Source organism: Schistocerca piceifrons, chromosome 3, assembly GCF_021461385.2.
Source record: "Schistocerca piceifrons isolate TAMUIC-IGC-003096 chromosome 3, iqSchPice1.1, whole genome shotgun sequence".
Taxonomy (NCBI): Eukaryota; Metazoa; Arthropoda; class Insecta; order Orthoptera; family Acrididae; genus Schistocerca; species Schistocerca piceifrons.
In genome coordinates, this window is record NC_060140.1 from 619,281,269 (window position 1) to 619,298,519 (window position 17,251).

General features: G+C 40.6%; 1 protein-coding gene across 2 annotated transcripts in view; it reads left to right on the forward strand.

Annotated features, from left to right (window-relative positions):
* LOC124789344 (juvenile hormone esterase-like) overlaps window positions 1–17,251 on the forward strand; it is a 114,306-nt gene that overhangs the window by 40,160 nt on the left and 56,895 nt on the right. For both annotated transcript variants that reach the window (XM_047256669.1, XM_047256668.1), the window contains exons 3-5: window positions 1,408–1,552; window positions 4,780–4,965; window positions 16,232–16,425. In XM_047256669.1, the coding sequence (XP_047112625.1) occupies window positions 1,408–1,552; window positions 4,780–4,965; window positions 16,232–16,425 (525 nt within the window). The remainder of the gene's footprint in view (window positions 1–1,407; window positions 1,553–4,779; window positions 4,966–16,231; window positions 16,426–17,251) is intronic.

A 17,251-nucleotide genomic window follows, 5' to 3' on the forward strand; every position in this document is an offset into this window, starting at 1 on the left:
AACAAAAGGTTCTTCTGAAATTATTTCACCAGAAAACACAAAAAACTCCGGTTGAAGACTACTAAAGTTCCTAAATAAACCACTATACACGAACAATTAATTAGTACTTAGCTTTCGATGCGCCGCTACAGCTGCAACTGGTCAGCGTCTTTCTATAATCAAAAGTTTATGTTGTTCACAAACTGCAGCACCTTCTAAACTTTTCATGCTAATTGAGACCATAGAATCAGAGTTTTCTGAGAATTTATTCTGGTAGTTGGAGTCAAAGGTTTTTGTTAATCACGCCTTTTGCCTTCTTGTGGTGATATTTCGACAGGAACTTTCATCCCCTAACACACATTTCTGTATATCCAACCAAGAAATGAAATGCCAGTTTCCATAGATTTAGTTTTTAATTTTTTTTAATATAAATTAATATTTTCTTAATGATTTTCACACCTAAGGTGTTGAACTTCCAAAAACAGTGACACACGTCTTTTTTATTTCTAACCGAGAAGCCAAACGCAAATTTTCATACACCTAGCTTTGAAACTGCGTTCACAATGAAATATTTCATAAAACACTTCACCCTCATAAGGGCTGAATTTCCAAAAACACTGAACCACGTATTTTTTTAATTGTAACCGGCAAGTCAAATACCAGTTTTCATAATTTAACTTCAAAAATACTTTAGTAGTTCTTTAATAATGATGTCTTTTTTTAAAGAAACTTTGGTCCACTATTTCACCCACATAGGGGAAGAATTTCCAAAAACGCTCAAACACATATTTCTTGATTTAAGACCGGGTAACCAAACACCACCTTTCGTAGGTCTGGCTTAAAAGTTGTCTTAACAGCGACATAATATCAAAAAACATTTCATCCCATATTTCACCCCCTTGGGGGTCGAATTTCGAAAAATTCCTTCGTAAATGACGCCTACAATATAAGATCAACACCCTGTGCTAGTTTCAAGTTTCTATCCTTAGCGGTTTTGGCTTTGCCATGATGAGTCAGTCAGTCAGTCAGTCAATTAGGTAGTCGGGTCATTGCATTTAAATATAGAGATTAGTATAAACTTAAAGCTGCACACGGTGTATAACGATGGAAAGTTTAGCGAAGGGAAGTTTGAATACGGACGATACTCTCATTTGTTTACGTGACAATTCGACTACTTTCAGAGATGCATACCCATTATAAAAACTCTGCTACATATTTTTTGTTTTCAATCAATTACTGGTTTTAATCTTTTCGTAATAGATATCATTCTTCAAAATATCTTCTTCATTCATCGAAGTAAGTAGGTCACATTTAGGAAAACAGCACTGCTTCCATTCCATTATTAATATTTTTTCCGAAGTATTAGTTCTATGAATGGTGTTGATGAGGTATACAGGTGTTGTATATGCATTATCATTATTCTTTCAGCTGAAACATACAGAGCCGCTTCCAGTCATGTTCTGGATTCACGGAGGTGGCTGGGTTGATGGTGGAGGAGCTGCTTATGGGCCAGACTTCCTAATGAACCACGATGTCGTTCTTGTCACGATTAACTACCGCCTTGGTCCTTTGGGTAAGTAAAAGCAAACTGCGGAAGATTTATATATAGTCTTACTTAGGAGAATAGACGTCAATTGCATAACAAAGGAACATAATATTCGATGGTTAAGTAAAGTAATTATTATCACGGTTACATTCGTCAGGAAAGTAATACTCTGAAAGCACTTGAACGACTTGGACTCTTATCATCCCCTACAAACAATCATGTGAGTTCGTCTCACGTGATAGTTATTTTGAGCGAGGAGCTACAAGCCTATACTCATAATTTTCCCTGACTCGAGGTGACGCTGCAATCAAAGTGTCAGATGATACCTATGGGCAATGATAAAACTGTGATGAAAGGCATCGTCTTAAGACTTTGAGGGTTTAGGTGATCCTGGTATCATAATTTCTGATTCTGGATCCACTCGGATTGAAGGTAGTGTATCGGCTCGGATAATTCGTCGGTCTGATCGTTTTGTGAGAACATATCCACCAACTTCAATCAAACAAAACTCACTTAAGTCATATAGTATTCCCTGGTCGTGTGGCAGCTAAACTGAATATAATGCACCAGGTGACATTGAGGTTTAAGAGCAGGTCTCATCTCAGGTGGCAGTGGCGTTCCAGTCCTTGTCTGGCCATCTTGATTTTGATTTTCCCTGTTTGTGTTACATCATGCCAAGGGAACACTGGAGAGGTGTTTGAAACCCACAATCGCAATTGTCCTCCCGTACTCAACCATTTTAGTGACTGACACAACACAATAAACTCTACCCCCTTCCATCCATCACAAACAAATAAAATTTTTCTAGAGACGGTGCAATAGCTTGCCTAAAACCCGCTCCCTTACACTTCAAGAACGACTTTAGAAGTCATTTTACAAACCTAATTCTAGTATACCTCATTCTTAAAAATTGTTATTATCTGGCAGATGCAGAGGCTGTATCTTGTAACTGATAGCACTCGATACTCACGAGAATATCGTACTCAAGAATGGAAGAGAAAATTGACAGCTAATTCAGAGTGGACAGATGTAGTATTAGGAAAGTCTTAATGTGTGACACTATTCACGAAATATTTGCCAGATATATTTGCAACTGCTGTCTACTAAATTTTGTGTTTGAGAGATGCTATCACATACGTTTCAGTCAGTTTTATACATTAGAGATAGCATCATACAAAATTATTGCACAATTTTCAAAGATTATTATTTCTTCCACATGTCTCATTACACAGTAGACAAAAACAGGGGGCTCTCTCTGGTAAGTAATGTATGGAAAGAACAGCTGTAAACTTTAGAACTACAATCTCCAACTGAGAAGAGCCAGATGGGTACCCAATTGGAACAGAAACATTAGCTAAAACGCTCTCTGCGGACCAAAGAATAAATACACTCCTGGAAATTGAAATAAGAACACCGTGAATTCATTGTCCCAGGAAGGGGAAACTTTATTGACACATTCCTGGGGTCAGATACATCACATGATCACACTGACAGAACCACAGGCACATAGACACAGGCAACAGAGCATGCACAATGTCGGCACTAGTACAGTGTATATCCACCTTTCGCAGCAATGCAGGCTGCTATTCTCCCATGGAGACGATCGTAGAGATGCTGGATGTAGTCCTGTGGAACGGCTTGCCATGCCATTTCCACCTGGCGCCTCAGTTGGACCAGCGTTCGTGCTGGACGTGCAGACCGCGTGAGACGACGCTTCATCCAGTCCCAAACATGCTCAATGGGGGACAGATCCGGAGATCTTGCTGGCCGGGGTAGTTGACTTACACCTTCTAGAGCACGTTGGGTGACACGGGATACATGCGGACGTGCATTGTCCTGTTGGAACAGCAAGTTCCGTTGCCGGTCTAGGAATGGTAGAACGATGGGTTCGATGACGGTTTGGATGTACCGTGCACTATTCAGTGTCCCCTCGACGATCACCAGTGGTGTACGGCCAGTGTAGGAGATCGCTCCCCACACCATGATGCCGGGTGTTGGCCCTGTGTGCCTCGGTCGTATGCAGTCCTGATTGTGGCGCTCACCTGCAAGGCGCCAAACACGCATACGTCCATCATTGGCACCAAGGCAGAAGCGACTCTCATCGCTGAAGACGACACGTCTCCATTCATCCCTCCATTCACGCCTGTCGCGACACCACTGGAGGCGGGCTGCACGATGTTGGGGCGTGAGCGGAAGACGGCCTAACGGTGTGCGGGACCGTAGCCCAGCTTCATGGAGACGGTTGCGAATGGTCCTCGCCGATACCCCAGGAGCAACAGTGTCCCTAATTTGCTGGGAAGTGGCGGTGCGGTCCCCTACGGCACTGCGTAGGATCCTACGGTCTTGGCGTGCATCCGTGCAACGCTGCGGTCCGGTCCCAGGTCGACGGGCACGTGCACCTTCCGCCGACCACTGGCGACAACATCGATGTACTGTGGAGACCTCACGCCCCACGTGTTGAGCAATTCGGCGGTACGTCCACCCGGCCTCCCGCATGCTCACTATACGCCCTCGCTCAAAGTCCGTCAACTGCACATACGGTTCACGTCCACGCTGTCGCGGCATGCTACCAGTGTTAAAGACTGCGATGGAGCTCCGTATGCCACGGCAAACTGGCTGACACTGACGGCGGCGGTGCACAAATGCTGTGCAGCTAGCGCCATTCGACGGCCAACACCGCGGTTCCTGGTGTGTCCGCTGTGCCGTGCGTGTGATCATTGCTTGTACAGCCCTCTCGCAGTGTCCGGAGCAAGTATGGTGGGTCTGACACACCGGTGTCAATGTGTTCTTTTTTCCATTTCCAGGAGTGTATTTAGAACTATTAAAACACGTCGATGAGTAAGATTTATAAATCAAATCACTGACTTACTTGAAAAGTGGACTAGCTCGAAACCTGGATATTTTTCACAGTTGCATTTGAGACCAAACAACAGTAACAGGGAAAGTAAATATTAATCACAAATTGATTTTTATTGTTTGAACCATTAATAATTAGAGTTCATGATAGTGTCTAAATTAAATTATAAGACAGTCAACTGCAATATTTGAAGATATCATGCATTATACATATAACTTATTGGGAAATGGATTCATGTGCTCTACTACGGTAGCTCCAAGACAGCTGTGTTTACAGGGAAGCAGTGGATTGCACATAACAGTGTCTTCAATAGAATGCATAATTTTGCTTATGTAAATTTATTCTCGTAAATAGTGTTGTGATAACACTAGCTGCAAAGTCTCGTTTTATTTTAAAGGTTTCCTGAGTACAGAAGACACTGCATCCCCAGGAAATTTTGGCCTCAAGGACCAGGTGGCGGCACTCAGGTGGGTCAGAGAGAACATCGAGGCGTTCGGCGGCGACCCCGGCAGTGTGACCATCTTTGGGGAGAGTGCGGGTGGCGCCAGCGTGCACTACCACATGCTGTCCCCGCTCTCCAAAGGTGAGTCTCCAAAGATGAAATTAGTAGCAAGAACAGGAACGTCATCGCCAAAGTAAATTAAATATGAACAAACACTGAGATTCAAATCGTGTGTGGTAGGTCAGCGAATTAAACTGCGACATCAATTGGAAGTATTGTCACTCCGTTACAATGTTCTTTCCAGAAATTTTTATACTTATAGAACAAAACTACCTATACTTAAACTTTCTTCTTCTTCTTTCGTTTCACCCTCTTTGGGGTACGCTGGATCAATAATTTCTTTGGGCGTTGTTCTTTTCTTAGGGCCCAGTATTTCTTCATTCTTTCTGATCATCTTCTCCTCTCTTCTTCCGAGATGAAGGGCGTGGACTTTTGTGTAGATTTGTCTTGGAACCTTATGTTTTCATCTTTAGTAATTAATTTAGCTGTTCGATCAGTAAGTGAATATTCTGAAATCTTTAATTCTACTAGGTCTTTCTCAGTTTCTGTAAGCCAGTTGGGTTTCGTTTTGCCGTTACGGAAGAAGTCAAACATTTGTTTAGTTAATCTGCTGGAATTCATTCTGAGAAGATAACCATAAAAATTTATTCTCCTTTTTCGCATAGAATCTGAAAGTTTTTTCAATTTTCTTGTGGAGAGTTTCATTTTTGATGTATATAATCTTATTGTCTTGAAATTTTGGCCCAATGATTTTTCTTAAAATTTTTCTTTCCTTTGCATCAAGTTTCTCCATTTGGCCTTTGAAATTCATGTTAAGTGTTTCTGCTGCATACAGTGCTTCTGGCTTAATCACTGTCTTGTAATGTGTAATTTCGGACCCCCATGAAAGGGATTTTCTGTTGTATGTATTTTGTGTTAGTTGGAAGGCCAATTCAAGTTTATTTTTTTCTGGATTCCATTGCTTTGCATTCCCTAGCATTCCAACTAATCCATTCTCCGAGGTATTTGAATTCTTTCACTATTTCAATCTTCTGTTCTTGAACTTTGGGGTACTTACACGAGTGATTTTATTATTAGATGATAAGAAATTTATTTCTTTGCTGCTATAATCATTCACCACTTAGAACCTCTCAGTTTATGCCATAATTCATAATTTCGTTTCTCAAATTGTAAACCTCATCTACTACTCTTAGTTTCCCTTTTCCTAATTTAATGTTCTTCGCATCGCCTGCCGGCCGGTGTGGCCGTGCTGTTCTAGTCGCTTCAGTCTGGAACCACGTGACCGCTACGGTCGCAGGTTCGAATCCTGCCTCGGGCATGGATGTGTGTGATGTCCTTAGGATAGTTAGGTTTAAGTAGTTCTAAGTTCTAGGGGAGTGATGACCTAAGCTGTTAAGTCCCATAGTGCTCAGAGCCACTTTTTTTTAGCATCGCCTGATTTAACTCGACTACACTCTGTCATAATTGTTTTACTTTTAAAAACTACTTTATGAAGTACACAACTGTGTCAGTATTTTTTGTTAATGACAGTCAATTTATATCTAACATCAGTCCGACGTTAGATATAAATTGATTGTCATTAACAAAAAATACTGACACCTAAGGAGTGTTTGCCATGACAGAACATAGCTTTTGCATGTTCCACGACATACATTGATACAAAAGAGTACTTACAAAAACAGCTCAGCTATGAACTTGCACAGGTATACATTTAGCTGTTGTAAGTTGTAGACTGTTTAATAACTAATGCAGGCTGTCTGTGCGAAACGTGCATTTTAAGTCGGTCTCAGAGACGCTTTTATGTGCTTGTTATCATGTACAGAATTAAATAGACCGAATACCATTCAGTGAAGATCTTCATACATTGCAAAGATATAATGATTACTTATTATAGCGACTGTCAGTGCATTACAGATACCAACACTGCAAATAATTCAACTGCTGAATGTATACACTAGACTTCACAATATTATTAGTTCAATAATAGACTAATTGCCATTTTAGCATATTGATAAGAACGTTATGAGATGTTCCTAAATAATAAACACCCTATATTCAACATGATCTCCATTCAATGTGACGACCTTCTGTCCCATTACGGGTAGGCCTGTAGGCCCACATGGCCATTATAGTGGTCGACGCCAGAGCCAACATCTTGCAGCATCAGAAGCTTCTCATCATCCGCATACTATTCCAATGTAGTGCATCCTTTATTGGGCCAAAGAGATGAAAGATCCAAGCTGTGAGGTGGAAGAAGACGAACAGTCCAATGAAGTTTTGTGAGCTTCTCTCGTGTGGCAGACCTGTACGAGGTATTGTGTTGTCACGGAGAAAGAGAAGATAGCATTTTTCTGACGACGAAGACGCTGAAGCTGTTTCTTGAGTTTCCTGAAGGTAGCACAAGTCGCTTCAGAGTTGATCGTTGCACTATGAGGGACGACTTCCAACGAAATAGCCCCTTTAGAGTCACAGAAGCCCATCGCGATTACTTTATCAGCCGAAGGTGCGGCTTGAAACTGTTTCTTACTAGGAGAGGTGGTGTGGCACCAAAATCATGGATTGCTGTTATGTTTCCGGTTCGAAGTAATGGTTCCTTGTTGCTCGTTATGGTCTTCTGTTAGGCGGCGAGGAACTCAATTGGCATACGCCTTTGAGTACCCAAACTGGTGACTGAGTATGTCAGCGCTACCAACAGAGGATTCCAGTTATTGAGCGAGGTATTTGTTTGTGACCCATCGATCACCTCGAATGGAAGTGTCCGCACGTTCGTAGGAGTCACAGCTGTCTTTGGCGTGCCAGCATACAGGAGATCGGACAGGTTTGCGCCTTTGAATATCTGCGATGCTCTGATTTTCCGCCTAAAGAAACTAAGTGACAGCTGTGTCATGGAACGCACCTCAGTTTCAGGCACCACTTTGAAAGCTACATATAACTCCGCCACTTATCAGAACTTCATGAAACTATAGAGGCTGACGCGGGATTACTCCACGATGACCCACAGCAAATTCTACATTGTTTTAAACCGAAATTGTGTGAAAACGTGCGTTACTTCACTTATTGAGCGTTATATAGATGGTGTTTTGCACTAACTGACCAAGCGCCAAAACTTGATTTCTAGATACTAACGAAAACGCAAAAGTATTAATATAAATTCTGCATCTACACCAAATGCAAATGTTAAGCAGTAAAATAATGCTGCTGAATTAAATTTACATGCTCATATATTAAAATCATACAAAATGTAGTGAAACTCTGAATTTATGAAGAAATGACGCTAGGTTATTTGGCCCTTTTATAAACAATTTTCATTTCTGCCTGTTGCAGTGACTGACGCCAAGCAAAAATGTGCCTCATAATGAAGTGATGCAAGTTATAGAAGAATGTACTGACATTTATTTCGCAAAATACAATATGACAGTATACGTTCAGGGTATATTTAATGATATTTAACTGATACATGAGGAAAATAGCATTACTATTCAATCTTTACACATTTATTTGCCTATTTATTTCAGTAATACCTTCCTACATAACTTGAAGAAGCAATATATACTTTCTAATGTAATTAATAAACATTTATACAAATAAAAAATGATGACAATAACTTTAAATGCGAAAATTTTGGGCTAGGTTTTACCGTGACTGTTATTGGCATTAAATGAAACAACACGTTTACTGTTACCAGTCACTTTTTTACCTCAACGACGCGTTTCAAAGGTTTAAACTTCCATCATCAGGTGGATTTACATTTATTAGTGTGACGTTTTTGTGTGTGTTGTGTTACGATTTTTTGGAGGAACTTGTGGCACTGCCTGGTGGAGAAACAAAACACTATTTCAGAACATGGTTTTGAGTTTCTTTTGACAAAAAATTAAACGTATATCAAACGTTAAATATGAAATAAGTAAAATAAAGTACTTCCAGTAGTCAAAGGTTCCTTTCACTCTCGTAACACATCACATGTACACTGTCATATTTTGTAACCAAATATGGCGTCTGGAAACTTTTGGGTGCAAGGATCGTATAGCAGAAGAGAAAACATTATCACAAAGTACAAAGAATGTACATCGTAACAACGTTGTTACAGAATAAATTGTAAAGGATTTGGTGGTGTTTGTTCTGAGGTGTCGAATACATGCCTTGGATTAAATACTTCAGGTGGTATATAAATCCGATTCTGACCATTTAAAATAGCTTGAACTCCATTCTCGTTTACACAATCAGATGAAATGTTACAAACGTTAAGTATAACAATTTTATTGACTACAGTGGTATAATTATACACAAATAACAATTTTGGTTGGAATTCATAGATAAATATGAAAGGCTTGAGGCAGAGGGAGAGGAAGAGAAACTGAAAGTGAGAGGGAGAGAGAGGATGGAAAGAGTGATTGTATGAGAGCAAACTTTACAAGGCAAGGGATCTTAAGAGTGTATCTGATACATGTAATAACTGCCTAAAGGTTGGGGTAATACATTGGTTAATGCTCTAAAATATTTAGATGGATTTACTGTTTGTGTGAGTAGTTGATGTACATATAGTTTCAAGCTGACAAGGGGGTATAAACTGTTGGTGTGATGATAGATTTATAAATGAGATCAATCTCTTGCACACTTTGCGGCTGTCATGGTAACATAACTAAATATTTGCGGTAAATATTAAGATCTGTGTGTGTATGTGTGTGCATTTCAATTTGAATGATGTAGGCAGTTGCTGAAAACAGAGATGATACTATTGTAAATATTATCATTTTTGTCATTTAAGATGGTCTCAGGTTATTTTGTTTGGTGTTTGTATATTTGTAGTGTTTCAAGGATGTCTAGATTTCTGCCTTTTGTTGGATAATGTAAGATGCTGATACTTGTGTTGTTAATGTGGTGTTTTGTTTTATGCAGGTGAGTGGCTATTGCTGAAGTGTGGTATTTTTTTGTTTTTTAGTGCTGCCATGTGTTCTTTGAATCTAATCTCAAATGATTTGTCTGTCTAGACTATGTAGAAGCAGTAACAGTCCAAACATTCAATTTTGTACACACCTGTGTGATGAAGTGGGTTTCGTGTGCTGATGTTGTGGGGTAGCTTCTTTCCAATTTTGTTGTCTGTGGTAAAGGATATGCATTCCTCTATGTCTTCTATTGTACATTCTTGAGTTTTAAGGTGGTCATTCAAGGAAGATTTATGACTGTGACCACATTGTTTCCTGGATCTTGTCCGAAGTCTCCATTCGATTTGCCCTTTGTATATTTGGTCACATTGCTCGCACATTTTAGTATACACACCCCACTGATCATATAGAGCTTCCTTGTCTACGTTATGCCTCACCATTGACCTTACTTTATTCATTGCTTCGAAAGAAACTTTCACCATACTGTTTCTGAAGATCTGTTCCATTTTATCTGAGATTTTCCTATCTATGACAAGGTTATAGATTTAGGGTTTTCTCTATTTGTGAATTCTTGTTGACTGATCTCTTATTTTAGCCTACCTTCCTTCTCGCATAATTTATCCATAGCGGATATTCATAATTTCCTTGTGATGTACATTGTTGTGTTTTCTGTCTATGTTTTCCTTAGACATGGGTAACCTAATCGGACTGTGAATCATGGCATAGAAAAATGCATGTTTTCACCTTACACGATGACAAGAAGCCTCATGCATAATTGAATATGTGGTCACAGGTTTTCTAAATAGTTGTATGTATGCTTTCTTTTGAGTCCAGGTATCCCTATAGCAAGAAAACTGGTAGAGTTATTCTCTTCTGCTTCAATTGCGAAATTGATGTAAGGGTGTAGGTCTGTAAATCTGTTGTGTCAATTTTGGTGTATGCTATGCTTCCACTGAATAGTGTAAACGTTTCATCGACATACCTCTTGCAATAGATAATCTTACTACTCATTACCAGTTGCTCAGTGAAAAATTCGTTCTTAATATCATCCACAAAAATGGTTGTTAGTGTCCTCTTATGGGTAGTTGCTCACTGCCAAACTATTTGGATGTTTATAGAAGGCCCCATTGAATGTGATATAATTTTGAAATAAAACTATATCAAGTCCATCACACATTTCCACAATCTGATGGTTATTCATCTTTTTTTGTGAAAGTAGCTTGTTTTAATAAAGATAATTGTTTCCTCAACTGGTACGTTTATGTATAAATAAGACTCATCTAATAATAGACATTTCGCCTAACCTGGAATTACAATATCTTGGGAAAATTGGACAAATTGTGTTGAATTTTTTAGAATATGGATGGCTGTTTGTAAATGAATATTTAAATGTTGCATTCTGAATCAATTTTTCACTTAAATGAGTGAATAAATAAATAACTTCGAGTTAATTTGATTAACAAATGGCCTAATGGAAACCCCAATTTTATGTATTTTTGGCTGAATTCTAGGTTCAGGAGCACTTAGGTTCAAGAATATACCCCTTTTCTTTCGATAGTCAGTAAGTAAGGAACAAGATTCGATAACTGTTTCTTCAATCATCTACTAGTTTATGAATTTCCTTATCATGGATATCTTTGATCACTTGCTGCTCATTGTCAATAAACTCATCTACAGCATTAGTGATCATGTCTGCAAACACTTCTCTACATTCTTACATACAATTGGCTGTGCAGTGTATGCGTGTCTACAGAAGGTGGTCTCGTCTCGATATTATTCTTTTAGTTCCCCCTTAAGCGTATTCAGCTTTAAGGAAGGTTAAGAATTCAATTGTGAAATACATAGTTGTACCTGTATTTTTTGTTAAAGATTATAGTTTTCAACTTAACATCAGACGGATCTTGGGCCAGATAATAATTGTGTACTATTACAGTAAATAGCTATTGCATGAATAGATTACACGCATTTTAAATTTAGTGATATCCCTGCACTCATGGGATACAGCCCTCATCATAAAGATGACCTCAGTGGAGACAGGGGCTAAAGGTGGAGTGGCTATCTTTGTGAACGACATTTACCAGTCCACTTCTGTCGCCCTCGGAACAGCTATTAAGATAACTGCTGTCAGAGTACCTATTCCATCCGATGTTTCCATCTGTAGTATGTATCTACTGTCCGAAGAAAGTTTGAAGAGAGCATGTCTTTCTGATATGATTCCACAACTCCCTCCGTCCTTCCTACTTAAGGAGGTTTTAATGCACACATTGTGTTATGGTGAACTCCAACAAGATGTCCCAGGGTTCGGGATATCGAAATCCTTACTGTATTAGAGGAGCTATACCTTCTTAACGCTGGTGGTAGTACACACTTTAGGACTGCAATGGGATCATTCTCAGCCACAGATCTTGCTTTCTATTCTCCAGCCCTTGTCGATGCTGCTCGCTTAGAAGTGGTCAATGACTTGCATTCCAGTGACCACTTCCCTGTCTGGATCCACTTCTCGGGAAGAGCTGACCCTGAAAGGAAACCGCCATGGTGGATGCTTCACAGAGCGAACTGAACACTGTACCGTCAATTAGCTTTTTGCCGTTTCTGAACCTCGAGATAGTCTCAAGGACTTGGTGGATCACATTATTGATCTTGTCCACCATGACACTGATGTCTTCAGGACGACTTTGGAGACGATATGACCCATGGTGAAATGAGTGTCGCTCCGCCATCAGGAGGAGATGGCTAGCCTTGCGACATTTTAAATGTCAATCTTCTGCTACGAACCTCGCGACCTTGAGCACGACGAAAAATCGTATAGAGGACATTTAGAGATCTAGGTAAGTATTTCTTGAATCAATCAATCGTTCCACTACCTCTTCGACGATATAAAGAGCTATATGGAGGATATATATGGCAAATGCGTCGGACTTGTAACTGCTGTACTGCGGCAGGGGTGTCTACAATCAATACGTGGGAGCATAGCGAATGGCATGGCAGATTACTTTGGTTTGATCACTGCCTGCAAACTGAGATCTAGCTTTTCGCCACCATCGAGCATCAGTGTAGGTGTGGGGGCGGGGTGGTATTTTAACTGTACAAGTAACGAGGACTACAGTTAACCCTTTTCCATATTGGAGCTTTACGTGTGCTCTGTCTTGGGTCAAGGAGACTATCCTGGACAAAGGATCGAATCCCATACAGCATTTTACTGTACGTTCACCAGGACTCAAAGGAGTTACTCTTGTCCCTTTTTTATACAATTTAGATTTGTGGGGCCTACTTAGTCGCTCCCATTGTGTGTATCGGAGGAATCGTTCAACCCTTGACAACCTCATCATTCCTGCGTAGACAGTGCCTCATAGATGTCTTCTTCTATCTGGAGGGGACTTATGACACTACCTGGAGGCGTCATGTCCTGGGACAGCTAAACCACTGGGGCTTCGGAGGATGATTATCAATTTTCATATGGTACTTCTTTCCAGACGATTTTTTCGATATCGGATCAATGATGCTCTTTCCAAGTGATTCCAGTTAGAAAATGGGGTCGCTCAAGGATCTGTTTTAAGTATAATTCTGTTCACTATTGCCATCAATGGTATCACGTCCACAGTTAGGTCTCTTTTTCTATGTCCACAGTTAGTAGACGACTTTGCCATCTTGTGCCCCTCCTTCAACCTTGCGATGTCCATTCGTCAGCTACCACTTGCGACACAGCGAAGGGAGGAGTGGACGGATATAATAGGTTATCAGTTTTCCTCAGAGGAATATGTGTCAATTTTTATCATTCTTATCACCCTTTTAACCTGACTCATCTTAAAATGATAGACGCTGTTCTTAATTTCAAAAAATCAGTTTTGGGTCTCCTTTTCGATGAACATCTAACGTGGTTACCACATCTGTAGGCTATTAAGTTCCAAGATTTAAATGTATTGACTATTTTAAAATGCTTCAGCCAAAAGTCTTGGGGAACAGATCGAATATGTCTGCTTCAGTTTTACAAGTTGTTTGTGCGACCCCGCCTTGACTTTGGTTGCACAGTTTATGGGTCAGCACCCGATTTTATTTGAAGATAACTGATGCTGTTCATCATGGGGGAGGGGGGTTCGACTGGCAGCAGGAGCGTATAGGATGAGTGTGATTCCTAGCTTTTGCGTGAGGTTGGTGAACCACCATTTGTGATCTGGTGGCGAGTCATGATGCATCATGTTTGCAGCCTACTCTCCACGCCACAGTCACCGGGGTTCTACACTACTGCTCGCCCTCTAATGGAGTGACTGTTGCCACGAGCAAGGAAGGTATTCCTTATTTCTATACCGCAGGATTAGTGGCTCTTGGTGTAGAAGATATTCCAGTTCTGCATTGATGCTGGAGTCGTTCGCCTCCCAGGTTAATATGGAGTCCCCTGGATTGTTTTAGATCTCTCAGTGTGAAAGAAGATTTTTTACTATGACCTCTGTTTTTAAATCGATGTTTTACAGAATTGTGGCCGAGCACTTTAACTGTGTGGTCATTCACACTGACGTGTCTAAACAGGTTAAATCCATCGGCTGTGCTGTGTTATTTCCAGACTGTCTCATCAAGATTCATTTCCCTGGTACATTCACAGTGTATGGCGTTGAATTATATGCAATCTTGACGGCTCTGAAGGAGATGTGGTGTCTTAATGTTACCAAATTCCTCAGCTACATCGACTTCCTAAGTGTCCTTCAGGATAAAGATCACATGTATCCAGCGGACGCCCTTTTCTACTTACAGAGGCAGGGAAAGAATGTGTCACTCTGCTGGGTACCGGGGCACGTGGACATTCAGGGCAATGAAGCAATAGACGCAGCAACTAAGGATACTTGTTTGGAAGTTACAATTTCTGAATGTGCTGCCACTGTCCATGCAGTTACTTTGCCACTGGGACAAAACACTATTCTTCTGTGGGAGGAGGAGTGGTTGGAGTTGGAGAACAACATGCTGAGGCCCGTGAAACCAACGTCCACTGCGGCGGGAAGAAGTGTTTTTAGCGTGCCTCTAGATAGGACACTGTCCTCTGACGCGTGGATTACTCAGCAGGAAGAGCCACCGGTATACAGTGCTTGTGGGGTGCAAGTTTCTGTACGCTACATTAAACTGAACGCGGTTAGTACCAAACAACGTGGGCTGCAACCAACGTACCAGTTGACCTGTCCTCTGTTTTAGCTGATGTTGAATCGAATGTGGTTCATCTTAAAAGACTCTCTGTGATGTCTGGTTTTATCAATAGCGTCTTATGTAGACGGTTTCGATGTGTTTCTAGAGTGTTGCTTCGTCTATCATTTCCCAATTATTTGTGTATGCTCATTTCCTTGCACGACTGTTTTGGATGTTGTGTGGTTACAGTCTATGTATTTCGCTCACACACTACCTTCAGGCAATGTTTTTTGCTGTTTTGTGTGACAGTGTGAGTGAGAGATTCCCAGGAAGGCTGTGGATTACATTTTCTACTTTGCATTTTGTTGCGTGCTTCTAACAAATCATAACCACACTTGTCTTTTGTTAGTTGAGTACGGGCGCTGATGAACTCGCTGTTGAGCGCTCTAAGCATACCACCACCAAATTCTTCTCATATGATATCTTCCATCTCCATTTACTCTCTTCCCAAAATACTCTCTTCCAGTTTGTCTCCCTATACATTCCGTCTACATTTCAGCCTTCGCTTCTTTGCATAGCATGCGTCTCCCGCATTAGCTCTTTAATATTCAAACGACTGCCACTCTTTTCTCCAAAGGTCTGTTTAGTTTTCCTAAACGCTACATCTACCTTTCCATAATGATGTATTCTCCTACAGCTTTATATTTCTCCTCTAGTCATTCCTTCACCATATTGCAATTTGAGACATCTGTAAACCCTTCTGCTGTATTTTTACATGTTGCCCGTTCGTCAAACAAATTCCGTACTTCGTATGTTGTACATGCTTTTAAATGACATAGGGAACATTTTTCTGTTGTTTCAGTGATATAAGTAACTCTTCAGTGCATTTTCCATGTACTCATTGGTAAATTTAATAAATGACATGGATAAGTAAGGTGGTATGGTGTAGCTTCATATTCATTGCCTTGTAAAACATTGTTTATTGGAGCTAGAAATGGCCGACATGCAAGCCATTTCACGATTTTAGAACGTTTGCTACAAACACTAGAAGGAGATTTCACATCCCTATTTTCAAGGATTTTCAAATACCATTATTCGAATTCAAAACAAAAATGTCACTTTCAGCGTCTCAGTACTTCACAGTCGTGTACGTTGACAGTAAACAAAATCGATTCTTTGATTTCATTGAAACGCATCGAACAACTGGTATCAATATCTCGATCATTATGGAATATTGGGATGTGCTCACAACGAACAAATTGATGAGAGGAGTGTCTAAGAAAGTCTGTCTTCCTTTACTCTCGGAAGCTGCTGTAGTGACGAGTGCATTTAATACTGTGTTGCTTATTAACCAGGTCTTTTCCATCGGGCGATCTCGCAGAGCGGCGTTTCCGTAACGCCTTGGGGAGTACCACGGCCTGGAGGTCTGCAGAAGGCGCAGAAGGTGGCAGCCCTGGTGGGATGCCCCACGGAGCCCAGCGCCGCCCTCGTCGACTGCCTGAGGAGTGTGGACGACTACAAGATCGTCAACACGACACCCCAGTTTACCGTGAGTGCTCTTACTGCCCATGCTTATAGTTTCCAAATGTCTCCTCAGAGCCACATTTCCGATTTAGTTCTTAAGTGCGATAGCATCCAACGCATTGTTATAGCGCTGCTGGAAGCAGTTGAACGTTAGGAGAATGAATTACTGTGCCCTACATTGCGAAAATATAAGAGAAAGCCATTTTACTTTAACGAAGGAGCTCAACACAAATATCTGCTTATTTATGCACTATTTCCATGTCTACAGGTACTAATAACAAAGAGCTGCTTGCATTGTTTCGCTTTAACTGTATTCTTTCTCCTTTGTGTTAAAATTTCAACGCAGGATCAACGAGAATACTTACACTTGTACGAGGACGCTGTCACTACTATGCTGATATCAGAAGTGAAGCACAATCCGGAAAAGAGAAAAATGAGGAAAGGTGGGCAGATATCACCGAGATTAATGTTGGACTGTCCGCATAGAAAATAAATGAACTACTTCTAGTTTCGAGTACGAACGTAATACAGATATTTCGTTAGTCTGTGCATTTTGTCTACTGTTCTAATGCACTGGAAGTTTTTCTATTGGATCGGTTAAAAGCTGGTCAAGTGCACATCAGTAGGTGTATAAGGCCTTAACGGCACAACTAGATTAAGTAATCGTACGTTGCAATTTCTCAACGAACTGTGTTTCAGGTGGTCAGCATAATTAGGCTATGTGCAAAAACACCTAGCAATTTAACGACTCTTTTTATGGACTCTGGAGCTTTGAAACTGAACGCCAAACAAATGGTTAAACGCAGTCTTCACAGCAGAAAGTACCTTCACTTTACAAATGACGATTTACG